Source organism: Scyliorhinus torazame, chromosome 3 (assembly GCF_047496885.1).
Source record: "Scyliorhinus torazame isolate Kashiwa2021f chromosome 3, sScyTor2.1, whole genome shotgun sequence".
NCBI lineage: Eukaryota > Metazoa > Chordata > Chondrichthyes > Carcharhiniformes > Scyliorhinidae > Scyliorhinus > Scyliorhinus torazame.
The window spans coordinates 203,430,966-203,447,315 of record NC_092709.1 but is presented as its reverse complement, the minus strand read 5'-3'; the positions used below and the strand labels follow the sequence as shown (position 1 = coordinate 203,447,315).

Below are 16,350 nucleotides of genomic sequence, written 5' to 3'. Positions count from 1 at the left end.
CCAGTTACCAGTGGTGTACCGCAGGGATCAGTCCTGGGTCCTCTGCTGTTTGTGATTTTCATTAATGACTTGGATGAGGGAGTTGAAGGGTGGGTCAGTAAATTTGCAGACGATACGAAGATTGGTGGAGTTGTGGATAGTGAGGAGGGCTGTTGTCGGCTGCAAAGAGACATAGATAGGATGGAGAGCTGGGCTGAAAAGTGGCAGATGGAGTTTAACCCTGAAAAGTGTGAGGTTGTCCATTTTGGAAGGACAAATATGAATGCCGAATACATGGTTAACGGTAGAGTTCTTGGCAATGTGGAGGAGCAGAGAGATCTTGGGGTCTATGTTCATGCATCTTTGAAAGTTGCCACTCAACTGAATAGAGCTGTGAAGAAGGCCCATGGTGTGCTAGCGTTCATTAACAGAGGGATTGAATTTAAGAGCCGTGAGGTGATGATGCAGCTGTACAAAACTTTGGTAAGGCCACATTTGGAGTACTGTGTACAGTTCTGGTTGCCTCATTTAAGAAAGGATGTTGAAGCTTTGGAGAGGGTGCAGAGGAGATTTACCAGGATGTCGCCTGGAACGGAGGGTAGGTCTTACGAGGAAAGGTTGAGGGTGCTAGGCCTTTTCTCATTAGAACGGAGAAGGATGAGGGGCGACTTGATAGAGGTTTATAAGATGATCAGGGGAATAGATAGAGTAGACAGTCAGAGACTTTTTCCCCAGGTGGAACAAACCATTACAAGGGGACATAAATTCAAGGTGAATGGTGGAAGATATATTGGGGGGGGGGGGGGGGATGTCAGAGGTAGGTTCTTTACCCAGAGAGTAGTGGGGGCATGGAATGCAGTGCCTGTGGAAGTAGTTGAGTCGGAAACATTAGGGACCTTCAAGCAGCTATTGGGTAGGTACATGGATTACGGTAGAATGATATAGTGTAGATTAATTTGTTCTTCAGGGCAGCACGGTAGCATTGTAGATAGTACAATTGCTTCACAGCTCCAGGGTCCCAGGTTCGATTCCGGCTTGGGTCACTGTCTGTGCGGAGTCTGCACATCCTCCCAGTGTGTGCGTGGGTTTCCTCCGGGTGCTCCGGTTTCCTCCCACAGTCCAAAGATGTGCAGGTTAGGTGGATTGGCCATGATAAATTGCCCTTAGTGTCCAAAATTGCCCTTAAGTGTTGGGTGGAGGTGTTGACCTTGGGTGGGGTGCTCTTTCCAAGAGCCGGTGCAGACTCAATGGGCCGAATGGCCTCCTTCTGCACTGTAAATTCTATGATAATCTATGATTAATCTAGGACAAAGGTTTGGCACAACATCGTGGGCTGAAGGGCCTGTTCTGTGCTGTATTTTCTATGTTCTATGTTCTAACTTTCTTCTTTCAACAGAAGTTGCTCACATCTCCAACAGGAAATTGTAAGTCATTCATTCGCTCAGACACTTGTTCTTCTACCATTCTATTAGATCATAGCTGTTAGGTACCCCTCCATTGCTCATCATCATTTGATGCTCTTACATAGCAAAAAACTCCCAGACCATCATCGTCCACGAGTAGCAAAGTACAGTGGTGCAACCGAAAGCAACAGTATCTGCCGGTCTGAAAAGACAATGAATTAAGAATTCGATTGTTGGACCACCTCAGTGAAATGCATAATTTTCTCAAATCTTCATTAATAGCTCCAGTGCTATTTTAAAGCTAGGTATAGTGTCACCGCTGCATTTATTTTATAAACTAAGTAACACGTGGTTGCATTTTGCATTCCAATGCTAGCTGTCGGAGATCAATGGACATAATTGAAATACAAAAAAATATTAGATGCTTTAGCCTAATAGGAAGGATAGAGCATCACAACCCTTCCCTTCATTACCAGTCAACAACTCAATTACTACAAGCCATAGAGTCAGGCCCATTGTCAATCCATTAAAGAATCAAAGACAAAGTCATACTATCCATTAGTATGTTCATGTAAATTAAAATAGAATTCAACAAAAATGAACACAAATATCACATAGTAAATTGTGGAAGTAGACCCTCCGGCCCTCACACCAACAGACATGGAATTTGAAAGATAATTGACCAGTGTACTTTAGGTGAATGATGCTTCGTAAATAGTTGCGTTGCAGATACTAAGAACAATGAATATCACAACTGATTTTTAGTTACTCACCCATTATAAACACTTGTACTAGGACTGCGGTCCCGCTCTCGCTCATGGTCCCGGTCTCTGTCCCGATCACGTTCTCTCTCCCTCGTGCGCTCTCGTTCACGATCACGCTCTCTTTCCCTCTCTCTCCGGGGATAATAATCCCAGTGTGGTTGCTGTTGCTGCGATGATTGTTTGTTGTTGTTGTCAATTAAGGTACTCCAGGAAGAAGAAACTGGGATATTGGGATATGTCAAATTACCATAATCTGAAAGACAGAAATGTAAAATAAGTATAGTGCAATCATTACTATCTTCCATTCTATATCAAATAATATGGAAGTATAGTGACTCAAGAAATAACTAAAACTTGAGCTCAAATTCATCGATCTGGGCTGGGATTCTCCTGGAATTGGCAGAGCGGCCCGTACCTGCGCCCAAGAGCGACGTGAACCACTCCGGTGTTGGGCCGCCCGGAAGTTGTGGAATCCTCCGCACTTCCGGGGGGCCAGGCCGGCACTCAAGGGGTTGGCGCTGCGACAACCGGCGCCGAAGGGCTTCTGCTGGCCGGCGCGAGTTGGCACATGCGCAGGATTGCCAACGTGTTCTGACACATGTGCAGAATCGCTGGCGTGTTCCCTGCGCATGAGCAGGGGCTTTCTTCTCCGCGCCGGCCATGGCGGAGCCTTACAGAGGGTGGCGCGGAGGGAAAGAGTGCCCAACGGCACAGGCCCGCCTGCAGATCGGTGAGCCCGATCACGGGCCAGGCCATGGGGCCGGTTCCCCCCGCTAACCGCCCTCCAAGCCAAGTCCCGGCGGCATGAACCATGTCCATTTCACGGCAGCGGGACTGGCCGAAAACAGGCGGCCGTTCGGCCCATTGGGGACCGGAGAATTGCTGGGGGAGCCGCTGCCAACAGCCCCCGACCGGTACGATCCCCGCCCCCGCCCGAAAACGGCGCGGGAGATTTCGGCAGCCGGCATCGGAGCGGCAGGGCGGGATTCACACCGACCCCCCGGGATTCTCTGACCTCTAATATATCACACCAGTCCCACACAACTTAATTGACTGCTAATGGTCTCTGAAGCAGCTTAGAAAGTCACTAAAAGTAAAAAGATTTCAGCTAAACTGCTCACCGCATTCTCAGACAAATAATAAATAAAAATGGGCGACATGCAGTCTTGCCATCAACACCCTTATCCGAAAATACACTCACATAATAAAAACGATTGTTCCCCAAGACATTGTATATAACCTAAAAGTGTATATACACAATTTATTGATGATTAAATGCATGCAAATCTTTTAGGCAGAGTGAAGGAAGTAATTCAATTTAATTTCCAATGGAATTTTTAAAAGTATATTTAAACCATGTGATGACATTATTTTCATACTGGTTTGAAAGAACGTTTGATGGCAACTAGTCGAATTAATATGTTCTTTACAACTACAGCATAGAAACAGGTCACTCATCCTAACCTGGCCATGTCTGTGTTTATTCGCCAATTGAATGGTAATCCAAATCCCATGTACCTGCTATTTCCAAACCCCCTTTACTGATCTATTCAGCCACCTATCTAACACATTTGTAAATATTGACATGCTGTCTGCTTCAACAACCAGTTTTGATACTTTGTGTAAACATGTTTTCACTGCTCTATGACTTAAATCTCTTCCACTTAATCTCATATCCATATCTTTTTGTTTTAGGCCCCTCAACAAAAGCAAACCGCAAGTTTCTATCTACTTTGTCCGGGCTCTTTAATTTCATGGTACGTGGGCATCGCATGTGGGCATTCCTAAATCAAATGGGTTAAGGCAATGGTTTCATGGTCATCACTAGACTTTAAATTCCAGACTTTTATTGAATTCAAATTTCATTGTCTGCTGTGGTGGGATTCAAACCAGGGTCCCTGAGCATTATCCTGGGTCTCTGGATTACTAGTCCAGTGACAATACCATTACACCACCACCTCCCTGTACGCCACTCCTTCATCTCCTTTGTTGTAATGAAAGTTGTAATTTCTTGTTTTAGATTTTGCAGCAGGCAATACTGTAATAAATTATTAGTAAAAGGTATAGTCAACAGAAACGTACATTGATCCAAATGTTTTACATCATCAAACTCATTAGCCCTTCCAAGCCAGCAGCCCTCAATATGTCATAATCGCTCAACACTGAAATAAAACTACATTTAAAAAACTTTCAAATGAAATGATGATATAGGAAATCGTCAGACTTTAATTTCCTTCAGAAAAGTCTCTGAACATATTGTTCGTTAAATATTCAAAAGCACGGTTTTTCAAAAAACTCAAAATACTTGAGGCAAAACTGCAGGGTGCACTTACCATTGGTTGCATAACCAAATGGAGCAGCAGTACGGCTGTTGTATGTTGGAGGTCCACTAAAAACCACAAGAACAAAACCATTTTGCATATACAGTAACAGATGCCACGAGAAATTACAGATGCAACTGAACATTCAACACAGTGGTACAAATTCATCGCCAGATAAAAATGCCATCTTTAAAATTGCCGACATGGGAACTAATGGCATGATCAGATGAGCAAACTGTATGCTTACCTCGAAATCCTGCCTAGAATAATGGGACCAAAGTCCTCTTTAGTAAATTAGTCATACAGCACAGAAAAGGCCCTCTGCCCATTGCATCTGCGCTGGTCAAAAACAACCACCTAGCTATTCTAATCCCATTTTCCAGCACTTGACCCACAGCCTTGTATTACTTGGCATCGCAAGTGCACATCTAAATACTTAAATGTTAGAAGGGTCTCGGCCTACGTCACCCTTTCAGACAGCGAGTTCTAGACTTCCATCACCTTTTGGGTGAAAAGGTTTTTCCTTAAGTCATCTCTAAGCCTCATGCCCCTCACCTTAAATCTATGCCCCCTGCTCATTGATCCCTATACTAAGGGGAAAAGTCTCTTCCCGTCTAACTCTATCAATGCCCCTCATAATTTTATACATCTCAATCATGTCCCTCTGTCTCTTCTGCTCCAAGGAAAACAACCCCAGCCCATCCAATCTCTCCTTAAAACTCTCAGCCGAGGCAAAATCTTAGTAAATCTCCTCTGCACCCATACCTCCGATAATGTAGATTCCATACTGCACATAATACTCCAGCTGTGGCCTGACCAACGTTTTATACAGTTCCAGCATAACCACCCTGCTCTTAAACTCTGCCTCGGTTAATAAATGCAAGCATACCAATGTCTTCTTAACCTCTTTGTCCACCAGCCCTGTTACTTTAAGAACAAGAACATACAATGCAGAAGGAGGCCAATTGGCTCATTGAGTCTGCACCAACCCACTTAAGCCCTCACTTCCACCCTATCCCCATAACCCAATAACCCCTCTTAACCTTTTTGGTCACGAAGGGCAATTTATCATGGCCAATCCACCTAACCTGCATGTCTTTGGACGGTGGGAGGAAACCGGAGCACCCGGAGGAAACCCACACAGACAGGGGGAGAACGTCTGAGGATCCTGGGATTATATTCATTGGAGTTTAGGAGGTTGAGGGGAGATCTAATAGAAACTTACAAGATAATGAATGGCTTAGATAGGTGGATGTAGGGAAGTTGTTTCCATTAGCAGGGGAGACTAGGACCCGGGGGCACAGCCTTAGAATAAAAGGGAGTCACTTTAGAACAGAGATGAGGAGAAATTTCTTCAGCCAGAGAGTGGTGGGTCTGTGGAATTCATTGCCACAGAGGGCGGTGGGGGCCGGGACGTTGAGTGTCTTTAAGACAGAAGTTGATAAATTCTTGATTTCTCGAGGAATTAAGGGCTATGGAGAGAGAGCGGGTAAATGGAGTTGAAATCAGCCATGATTGAATGGTGGAGTGGACTCGGTGGGCCGAATGGCCTTACTTCCGCTCCTATGGTCTTAACATGCAGACTCCGCACAGTGACCCAGCGGGGAATCGAACCTGGGACCCTGGTGCTGTGAAGCCAGTGCTGGCCATTTGTGCTACCGTGCTGCCCAAGGGACTGGTGCTTCCCAGGATCTTGCCATTCATGTTGTATTTCCTTGCCTTGCTTGTCCTGTCCAAGTGTATCACCTCACACTTATTCTAAATGGCCATATGAAACATGTTCAAGAAGCATTAAACTTTGTTTCTTGTGGGTACAACCCAAAGCAGCACATTCTCCACAATTTGGCACAATTGATTAAATTGGGAATCACTCTCAGATGGACAGGAGTAAATATAGTGACTATCGAGTGTGCTTAGGTTGATTCATCACGTTCTGATGAAAGGTTATTAGCCTGAAATGTTAGCTCAGGTTTCTCTCCACAGATGTTATCAGTGCTCCTTTTTTCCAGCTTTTTTTGTTCTCATTTGATTTCCAGCACCTTCAGTTTTTTGCTTTTGTATTGGTGATTTAGGAGTACACGCATACCTTCAAGCACACATAATATCCATCACTACAGCACAGCAGAGATAGCCTTAGAGGATGAGAAGTCACCATGCCCAGCTTTCATACAATTCATATGCAATGGCTAATTTGTAAAGCATATTACATCATGTGCTATTTTGAAAGATGCTATATGTACTGTTTTGTAGTACGCATATGGCGGTGTTGGTCTTGATTGGAAAACATTTCCACTAGTTGGGTGACAAAACAAATGGCCAGGTTTTAATTCTGTGTTTTGGATGGGTTTTGAATGAGTGAAATTGTTGCAATCATAGAATGGTTACAAAGGAGGCCATTCAGGCAGTCCTATCTGGGCCAACACTTGACAAAAGCAACTCAGCTAGTCCCACTTTCCCTGTAGCCCTATAAACTTTCTCTCCTCAAATGCATATCCAATTTCTTTTTGAAACACATGAGCAAATCTGATTTTATCACACTCTCATTCAGGCTAGGCATTCCAGATCTTAGCCACTCACTGTGATCAAGTTTATCCTCATGTTGCTTTTGGTTCCTTTGTCATTCACCTTCTATTCAGGTCCTTTGTTTTGGGATCCTCTTGCCAATGGGAAACGTTTCTCTCTATCCACCCTGCCTAGACCTCTGTGATTTTGAGCACCTCTGTTTAATCTCTTCCAAACCTTCTCTTCAACAAGAACAATCGCAGTTTCTCTAATCTATCCACTTAGTCTTATAGCCCCAGATCCATTCCCGTGAAAAAACCTTCACATTCTTCTTGAAGCGAGATGCCCATAATTGTACATAATACTCCAGTTGAGGCCAAACCAGTATTCCATAAAAGGTTCATCATAACTTTGCTTTTTGCACTCTATGCCACTACTTAGAAAGCAGACGAACCTTCATGTATTTTTAACCACTTTCTCAACCTGCCCTGCCACTTATTTGTGCACATATACCCCAAGGTACATTTCTGCCCTTCCTCTAGAATTTTATCCTTTATTTTCTATTGCTTCTCCTCTTTCTTTGTGCCAAAATATACCACTTCACATTTCTCAGCATTAAACTTCATCTGCCACGTGTCTGTCCATTCCACCAGTCTGTTAATATCAATGTTGTTATTGCCCTCACTCTCTTCAATTCTAATTTACCTGCACCAGATTTGTTTTCATGTTACTGAAATCGGCCCTTGGCTAATCAAGTCGTGTTAGTCTACATTGCTCCTTGTCCATTTCCAAAGCTAACCAAAACCAGATATTATGTTCACTGCTCCCTAAATGTTCCACCACTGACATCTGGCCCACCTCATTTCCCAGAACCAGATCTAGCAATGCCTCCTTCAGTGTTGGGCTGAGATTGGAGAAAATTCTCCTGAACAGACCTGAAAAACCCTTCCCCATCTCTGCCCTTTACTATGAACTAGAATAGTAATAAGAACAAAGAAATGTACAGCACAGGAACAGGCCCTTCGGCCCTCCAAGCCCGTGCCGACCATGCTGCCCGACTAAACTACAATCTTCTACACTTCCTGGGTCCGTATCCCTCTATTCCCATCCTATTCATGTATTTGTCAAGATGCCCCTTAAATGTCACTATCGTCCCTGCTTCCACCACCAGCTCCTCCGCTAGCGAGTTCCAGGCACCCACTACCCTCTATGTAAAAAAACTTGCCTCGTACATCTACTCTAAACCTTGCCCCTCTCACCTTAAACCTATGCCCCCTAGTAATTAACCCCTCTACCCTGGGGAAAAGCCTCTGACTATCCATTCTGTCTATGCCCCTCATAATTTTGTAGACCTCCATCAGGTCGCCCTCAACCTCCGTTGTTCCAGTGATAACAAACAGTTTATTCAACCGCTCCTCATAGCTAATGCCCTCCATACCAAATCTCTTCTGCACCCTCTCTAAAGCCACCACATCCTTCTGGTAGTGTGGCGACCAGAATTGAACACTATACTCCAAGTGTGGCCTAACTAAGGTTCTATACAGCTGCAACATGACTTACCAATTCTTATACTCAATGCCCCGGCCAATGAAGGCAAGCATGCCGTATGCCCTCTTGACTACCTTCTCCACCTGTGTTTCCCCTTTCAGTGACCTGTGGACCTGTACACCTAGATCTCTCTGACTTTCAATACTTTTGAGGGTTCTGCTATTTACTGTATATTCTATACCTGCATTAAACCTTCCAAAATTTACCTCACATTTGTCCGGATTAAACTCCATCTGCCATCTCTCCGCCCAAGTCTCCAAATAATTTAAATCCTGCTGTATCCTCTGACAGTCCTCATCACTATCCGCAATTCCACCAACCTTCGTCTGCAAACTTACTAATCAGACCAGTTACATTTTCCTCCAAATAATTTATATATACTACAAACAGCAACGGTCCCAGCACTGATCCCTGCGGAACACCACTGGTCACAGCCCTCCAATTAGAAAAGCATCCTTCCATTGCTACTCTCTGCCTTCTATGACCTAGCCAGTTCTGTATCCACCTTGCCAGCTCACCCCTGATCCCGTGTGACTTCACCTTTTGTACTAGTCTACCATGAGGGACTTTGTCAAAGGCCTTACTGAAGTCCATATAGACAACATCCACTGCCCTACCTGCATCAATCATCTTAGTGACCTCCTCGAAAAACTCTATCAAGTTAGTCACAAAACCATGCTGCCTCTCACTAATACGTCCATTTGCTTCCAAATGGGAGTAGATCCTATCTCAAAGAATTCACTCCAGTAATTTCCCTACCACTGAAGTAAGGCTCACCGGCCTGTAGTTCCCTGGATTATCCTTGCTACCCTTCTTAAACAGAGGAACAACATTGGCTATTCTCCAGTCCTCCGGGACATCACCTGAAGACAGTGAGGATCCAAAGATTTCTGTCAAGGCCTCAGCAATTTCCCCTCCAGCCTCCTTCAGTATTCTGGGGTAGATCCCATCAGGCCCTGGGGACTTATCTACCTTAATATCTTTTAAGACGCCCAACACCTCGTCTTTTTGGATCTCAAAGTGACCCAGGCTATCTATCTACACGCCCTTTTCCAGACTCAACATCTACCAATTCCTTCTCTTTGGTGAATATTGATGCAAAGTATTTATTTAGTACCTCGCCCATTTCCTCTGGCTCCACACATAGATTCCCTTGCCTATCCTTCAATGGGCCAACCCTTTCCCTGGCTACCCTCTTGCTTTTTATGTACGTGTAAAAAGCCTTGGGATTTTCCTTAACCCTATTTGCCAATGACTTTTCGTGACCCCTTCTAGCCCTCCTGACTCCTTGCTTAAGTTCCTTCCTACTTTCCTTATATTCCACACAGGCTTTGTCTGTTCCCAGCCTTTTAGCCCTGACAAATGCCTCCTTTTTCTTTTTGACGAGGCCTACAATATCTCTCGTTATCCAAGGTTCCCGAAAATTGCCTATTTATCCTTCTTCCTCACAGGAACATGCCGGTCCTGAATTCCTTTCAACTGACACTTGAAAGCCTCCCACATGTCAGATGTTGATTTGCCCTCAAACATCCGCCCCCAATCTAGGTTATTCAGTTCCCGCCTAATATTGTTATAATTAGCCTTCCCCCAATTTAGCACATTCACCCTAGGACCACTCTTATCCTTGTCCACCAGCATTTTAAAACTTACTGCATTGTGGTCACTGTTCCCGAAATGCTCCCCTACTGAAACTTCTACCACCTGGCCGGGCTCATTCCCCAATACCAGGTCCAGTACCACCCCTTCCCTAGTTGGACTGTCTACATATTGTTTTAAGAAGCCCTCCTGGATGCTCCTTACAAACTCTGCCCCGTCTAAGCCCCTGGCACTAAGTGAGTCCCAGTCAATATTGGGGAAGTTGAAGTCTCCCATCACCACAACCCTGTTGTTTTTACTCTTTTCCAAAATCTGTCTACCTATCAGCTCCTCTATCTCCCGCTGGCTGTTGGGAGGCCTGTAGTAAACCCCCAACATTGTGACTGCACCCTTCTTATCCCTGATCTCTACCCATATGGCCTCACTGCCCTCTGAGGTGTCCTCCCGTAGTACAGCTGTGATATCCTCCCTAACCAGTAGCACAACTCCGCCACCCCTTTTACGTCCCCCTCTATCCCGCCTGAAACATCTAAATCCTGGAACATTTAGCTGCCAATCCTGCCCTTCCCTCAATCAGGTCTCTGTAATGGCAACAACATCATAGTTCCAAGTACTAATCCAAGCTCTTAAGTTCATCTGCCTTACCCATAATACTTCTTGCATTAAAACATATGCACTTCAGGCCACCAGACTCGCTGTGTTCAGCAACTTCTCCCTGTCTGCTCTGCGTCAGAGCCACACGGTCCCTATTCCCTAGTTCTCCCTCAATGCTCTCACCTTCTGACCTATTGCTCCCATGCCCACCCCCCTGCCATACTAGTTTAAACCCTCCCATGTGACACTAGCAATGCCCTCGATTATCACTGGTTTCCGATACATTTAATTACTCAGCAACAATATCCCTGATCTGAATGGGTCAAAGAGACAAAACCAGGGCAAAGGGTGGAGGAAAGAGAATACCTAAGCACAATCCAAAGCAAATAATTGTTACAAATAACATTTTAACACTCACTTTGCTTTACATTCTGAAGCATTCTTCTATGCTAATTACCAGCTTTATGACAACTGTGATAACCCTCAAGAGGACCATGGGGTATTGCCGATTTATCTCCCCGTGGACTTCGTAGAATAAGAGTTTCCGTGGTGAGCGGGCAGGGGCCTGAGCAGCTGGGGTTGGTTAGCAGGATCTTTAAATGTAGCTCCCAGACCGGCAGTTCCTGATAGTCCGGAGCTGGGATGTCTGTTTTGCGTGCCGCAGTAGTGGCTTTATTTTCAGTTTAAAATAAACCAGGTTGGCCTTTCACTCTGCACCTCCTGGAGATTGGCGACAAGAATTAAGTATGGGATTCCAAGCAGCCTTGTGAAACTCCCAAATGACAACTCTAGTGAGAAACAAAGCAAAAAGAAAACCCCAGAAATGCCCTTTTTTGGGAAGCTCGAACCTTATGTTGCGGACGTGGAGGACTGGCTCCAGTATGCAGAATGCATTTGCTACTTCCTCTGCACCAATGGCATAGAAGGGGATGACAGACAGTGACCTTTTTGATAGCATGCAGGGTCCCGACTACTCCTGCAACTCCTGACACTAAAACATTCAACAAGCTTGTGGATCTAGTGAAGGACCATTACGACCCAAAGCCGTTCATAATCCTCCAGCGTTACCTTTTCAACGCAGCTGGCAGGACCTCTGGGAGAACCCTCATACAGAAAAGCCGGAATTCTCAGCGGAGGCTCCCATGTGCCTCACCCATCACCAACTTAATATTTAGCCAGAACGTTCTGGCACCTTAAAAGACGGCCAGATAACACTACCAGGGGAACCTCCCCAGAGGACTACAAGTGTCAACCTCAAATGTGGCAAAGGAGAAGAGATGGGAATTTCTTTTTAAGTATGGATGTGGCGGTTTCCCTGGTATCATAAGTTTTGAGACATGATTAAAGATTGGAGGAATAAGGGGTTTCAGTCTTGAAAGGAACATTTTGTAAAGTGATCTTAGAGGGTTATAATATAGATAATTGCACGGAAATAGTTTAAAAAAAAATTTAGAGTACCCAATTCATTTTTTCCAATTAAGGGGCAATTTAGTGTGGCTAATCCCCCATCTGTACATCTTTGGGTTGTGGGGGCAAAACCCACACAAACACGAGGAGAATGTGCAAACTCCACACGGACAGTGACCCAGAGCCGGGATCAAACCTGGGACCTTGGTGCCGTGAAACAGCAGTGCTAACCACTGCACAGAAATATTTAACCAGGAACATATTGAAATTAAATAATGAAAATCGAATTAAGGGACTTGCATCAAACCAGTACAAAAGACAAGTTTAGAAATGGCGCAAGATGTTTTTCACAAAGAATAACAGACAAATCTTCCAGGTTGAGTGATGGAGCCAAACACCCTGTAATCAAAAAAGAACTAGGTACTACAGTGGGGAATACAGAAGAAACTTCTTTATCTTTAATGGTTAGAATGTGGAACTCCCTACCAGAAGGCATAGATAGTTCAGGCAAATAATATAGATTAATTTATGAAGGAAGTTCAATAAAACATTGATGAGAAAATAATTACAGGGGGTGGGTATCTCCGACCCCCGCCCGGCCGGAGAATCGCCGGGGGTAAGGGGGGGGGGGGGGGGGGGGGGGGGGGGGGGGGGGGGGGGGGGTGAATCCCGCACCGCGCCGGCTGCCAAATTCTCTGGCACCGGGAATCGCGTCGCGCCAGTCGGGGGCCATTGGCAGCGGCCCCCCGGCGATTCTCCGGCCCGCGATGGGCAGAGTGGCCGCCCATTTTCGGCCGGGGGGGCTAGCCCCCGGGGTGGCCTGGCCCACGATCGGGGCCCACCAATCTGCGGGCGGCCTGTGCCGTGGGGGCACTCTTTCCCTCCACGCCGGCCGGTGTAACGGTCCGCCATGGAGAAGAACCCCCCTGCGCATGCGCTGGGATGACGCCAGCACACATTAGTGCTTCCGCACATGCGCCCACTGGTGCCGGTTGGCGTGGCGCCAACCTCGCTGGTGCCAGCCTAGCCCCTGCCGGTGCAGAGGATTCCGCACCTTCCGGGCGGCCCGACGCCGGAGTGGTTCACGCCACTCCTCGGCGCCGGTACGGCCCGCCTCACCGGTTTGGGGAGAATCCCGCCCAGGATATATATTAATGGTATTAGATGAACAAGGATGGGAGAATTCTCATGTGAAGCAGAAACACCCGCATGGACCTGCTGGGCCTATTTTTTTTATTGATTCATTTTATTCATGGGATGTGGGTATTGCTAGCTGGGCCACATTTATTGATATCCATAATTACCGTTAAGAAGGTGGTGGTGAGCTGCTTTCTTGAATCGCTGCAGTCCATGTGTTGCAGCCGTAGTCACCCACGGAAGTGGAGAGTTTTACCCCAGATTTCCATTGACTTTAGTTTTGCCAGAGCTCCTTGAAGCTATACTTGATCAAATGCTGCCTTGATGTCAAGAGCAGTCACTCCCACATCACCTTGTGAGTTCAACTCTTTTGTTCATGCCTGGACCAAGGCTGTAATGAGGTCACAAACGGAGTGGCCCTGACGGAGTGTCAGTGAGCAGGTTATTGCTGAGCAAGTTCCGCTTGATAGCACTGTTGACGACGTATTCCATCCTTTGACGATGATTGACGGTTGGGGTGGCAATAGGTCGGGTTTGATTTGTCCAGCATTTTGTGGCCAGGTCATACTGTGGCAATTTTCCACATTGCTGGATAGATTTCAGTGTTGTAGCTGTACTGGATCGTCCTGGCTAAGGACATGGCTAGTTCTGGAGCACAACTATTCAGTACTATTGCCAGAATATTGTCAGAGGCATGTAGGCCAGCACAGCCTATTTTCTTCCCTAAAGGACGTTAGTGAATCAGATGGTTTTTCGACAATAGTTTCATAGTTGCCGTTAGACTAGCTTTTAATTGCAGATTTATTCATTGAATTCAAATTCCACCAGCTGCCGTGGTGGAATTTGAAACCGTCCGAGAGATTTAATCTGGGATTTTGGATTAAGAGTCCAGTGACATTACCACTACACCACTGCCTCCCACTATGAGCTGAGTTTCTGTGCTGTAAATACCATGGAGTCCTACTGTAAACAAATTCCTAACTGTAATCCAAACATGTGGCCCATTTTCTCATCCCAAATTTGTTAGCTACAGACAACTAATTTGTATACAACAGGATTCCACTCTATTATTTTAGATTACGCAGCCAATATCACAGTTAAATAAAATAAGTAATGAATGAACTATGTAACTTGAAAAAGCAGTACCAAAAATAATTATAAGTAGGTAATTTGATTCCGGTTTTGAGCATGGGGGAAGTTTTAAAACATTCAAGCCATTTCAACACGTCAACAAGGCAGTTTCACTTTTTGAAAAGAAAATACTAACAAATTTTTTCTGTTCTCTTCTTGACAGTATGCTGTATTTCAATCAATACAAGTCACATGCTTGGTCAGAAAGTGCCTAAGATTATAGTCAGGACTGGGAAGTGTGCTGAAACCAAATTATAGAACCTTTACTGATGTCTCAACTGAGATTGGTCAACTCAGCAAAGACCCCGAACCAAATCTGGGGCATTCTTGTTCTGAATGACTCAGATAATGACTCAACAAATTCAGAATTGATTGAACCAGCAAGATTATACAATACAAGTTTATTAATTTGTTAACTGGTATTTCAATCCCCATCGTCAGTTCTTTAGAAAGCCTCTCCAATGGAAAGGATTCCTTCACAACCCAATGTTGTACTTTTGAAGTATAATTACCACTGTAACAAAGGAAGACAAATGTTTGAAATAACATTCTTTGAAAGAAAAAAAGTGGATAAAAGGTAGTTTCAAACCTCAATAGAAACAAGTGCAATTAAAATGTGGACTGATGGGCTAAAAGAAATCCAATTTTAAGGGACAACAAACATCAACTGTTATTAAAAATAGCTTTCAACTGTGTACCGTGCAAAGTTTCCTCAAAACCAGAGCACAATTTTCCTGACCATTTGATGTGACTGGCTTTAATTTAGAACTCAAGGTGCAGGTTGAATTTAGAAACCCACGCACTGAAGAATTGGCAGGTTACCTTGCTCACTGCCTAACGGGTTGGCAAAACGCCGAATGCTGATTGAACACTTCCATATATCCTTCCGGTAGCACATTTATGTAGGTAAACTCATCCAAGAAATTCAAGTTATAAACAGGTGGGCCATTAATCCATTGTTCTATAAATATACTGTTAAATCAGATTCATATTTACCAGAGTCTACACTGCAGCAGTAGCCAACATATGTGGGTGGCACATGGATGAACTACTGTGAGCAGCCAAGTCACCACTGAAGCTTTCATTTTGGTTTCTGCTGAAAGGTAAAAGCTTCGCTATGGCGCTGAGCAGGAATGCAAGATAAACTTCTGCATAAAAACCCAATTTTGATATTGATTATAGTGAATGATTGACATTTTTGTATAGTGATTCTCGGTTCACTATTTAAATTATAACATCTAATTATTTAACGAACTATCTTCTCTTCTGTGCCTTGCAGGTCAGAAGGTAACCCAGATCTTTCACCGCTTTTACAGTAAGGAGGCATATTCTGGGTTGTTCCTGTTAACTAAGGCCATGCTGTTAGCCTGACATTGAGGGCAGCGGGAGAGCAGCAAGATGTGGTGGGGTTTAGAGAACTGCCACTCCACCCTCATCTGAAGTAAATATCTGGCTGGATGGCAACCCAGTTAGCCTTTTGGATAAGATCAAGTGTAGGGTCAAGCCAGAGATCAGGCGTAATACCTGTTCTTGTCAGCTTAGATCTAGTAATGTATCTATTGTGGAGACTATGAATTGAATTCATGCAAAAAGCACAGAAGTGTGGAACTCTCCCACAAAATGCAACTGATGTTAGTTCATTTAAATAATTTTAAAATTGGAGATTGTTGCATTTTTCGTCAAGGATATTAACAATTAGGAAGCCAAAGCAGATGAATGGAATTAGGATATAGATGAGCCATGATCTCACCTGAGTGGACTAAATGGCTTTAAGGATCGCCTCATATTTTGGAACTAGGATTTTTATTTTACAATTTATTTACTTCTAATGAAATAGCAAGTTCACAAAAGTTAAAACCCAAATTCTGGAGCTCAAGGAGCAAAGTAGGGGTGGTTTCGGAAGTCAATGAGCATTGAAAGAGTTACCCATGATGAATGAGGAAAGAGGGGAAGTTATCTCGTCTCAGG

General features: G+C 44.6%; 1 protein-coding gene across 5 annotated transcripts in view; it reads right to left on the bottom strand.

The window, feature by feature from the left end:
- The window catches only part of fip1l1a (FIP1 like 1a (S. cerevisiae)), a 139,521-nt gene that overhangs the window by 33,152 nt on the left and 90,019 nt on the right, over positions 1-16,350 (bottom strand). For all 5 annotated transcript variants that reach the window (XM_072496770.1, XM_072496767.1, XM_072496769.1 and 2 more), the window contains exons 13-14: positions 4,480-4,535; positions 2,156-2,399 (exon numbers count right to left, since the gene is read on the bottom strand). In XM_072496770.1, coding sequence (XP_072352871.1) covers positions 2,156-2,399; positions 4,480-4,535 — 300 coding nt within the window. The remainder of the gene's footprint in view (positions 1-2,155; positions 2,400-4,479; positions 4,536-16,350) is intronic.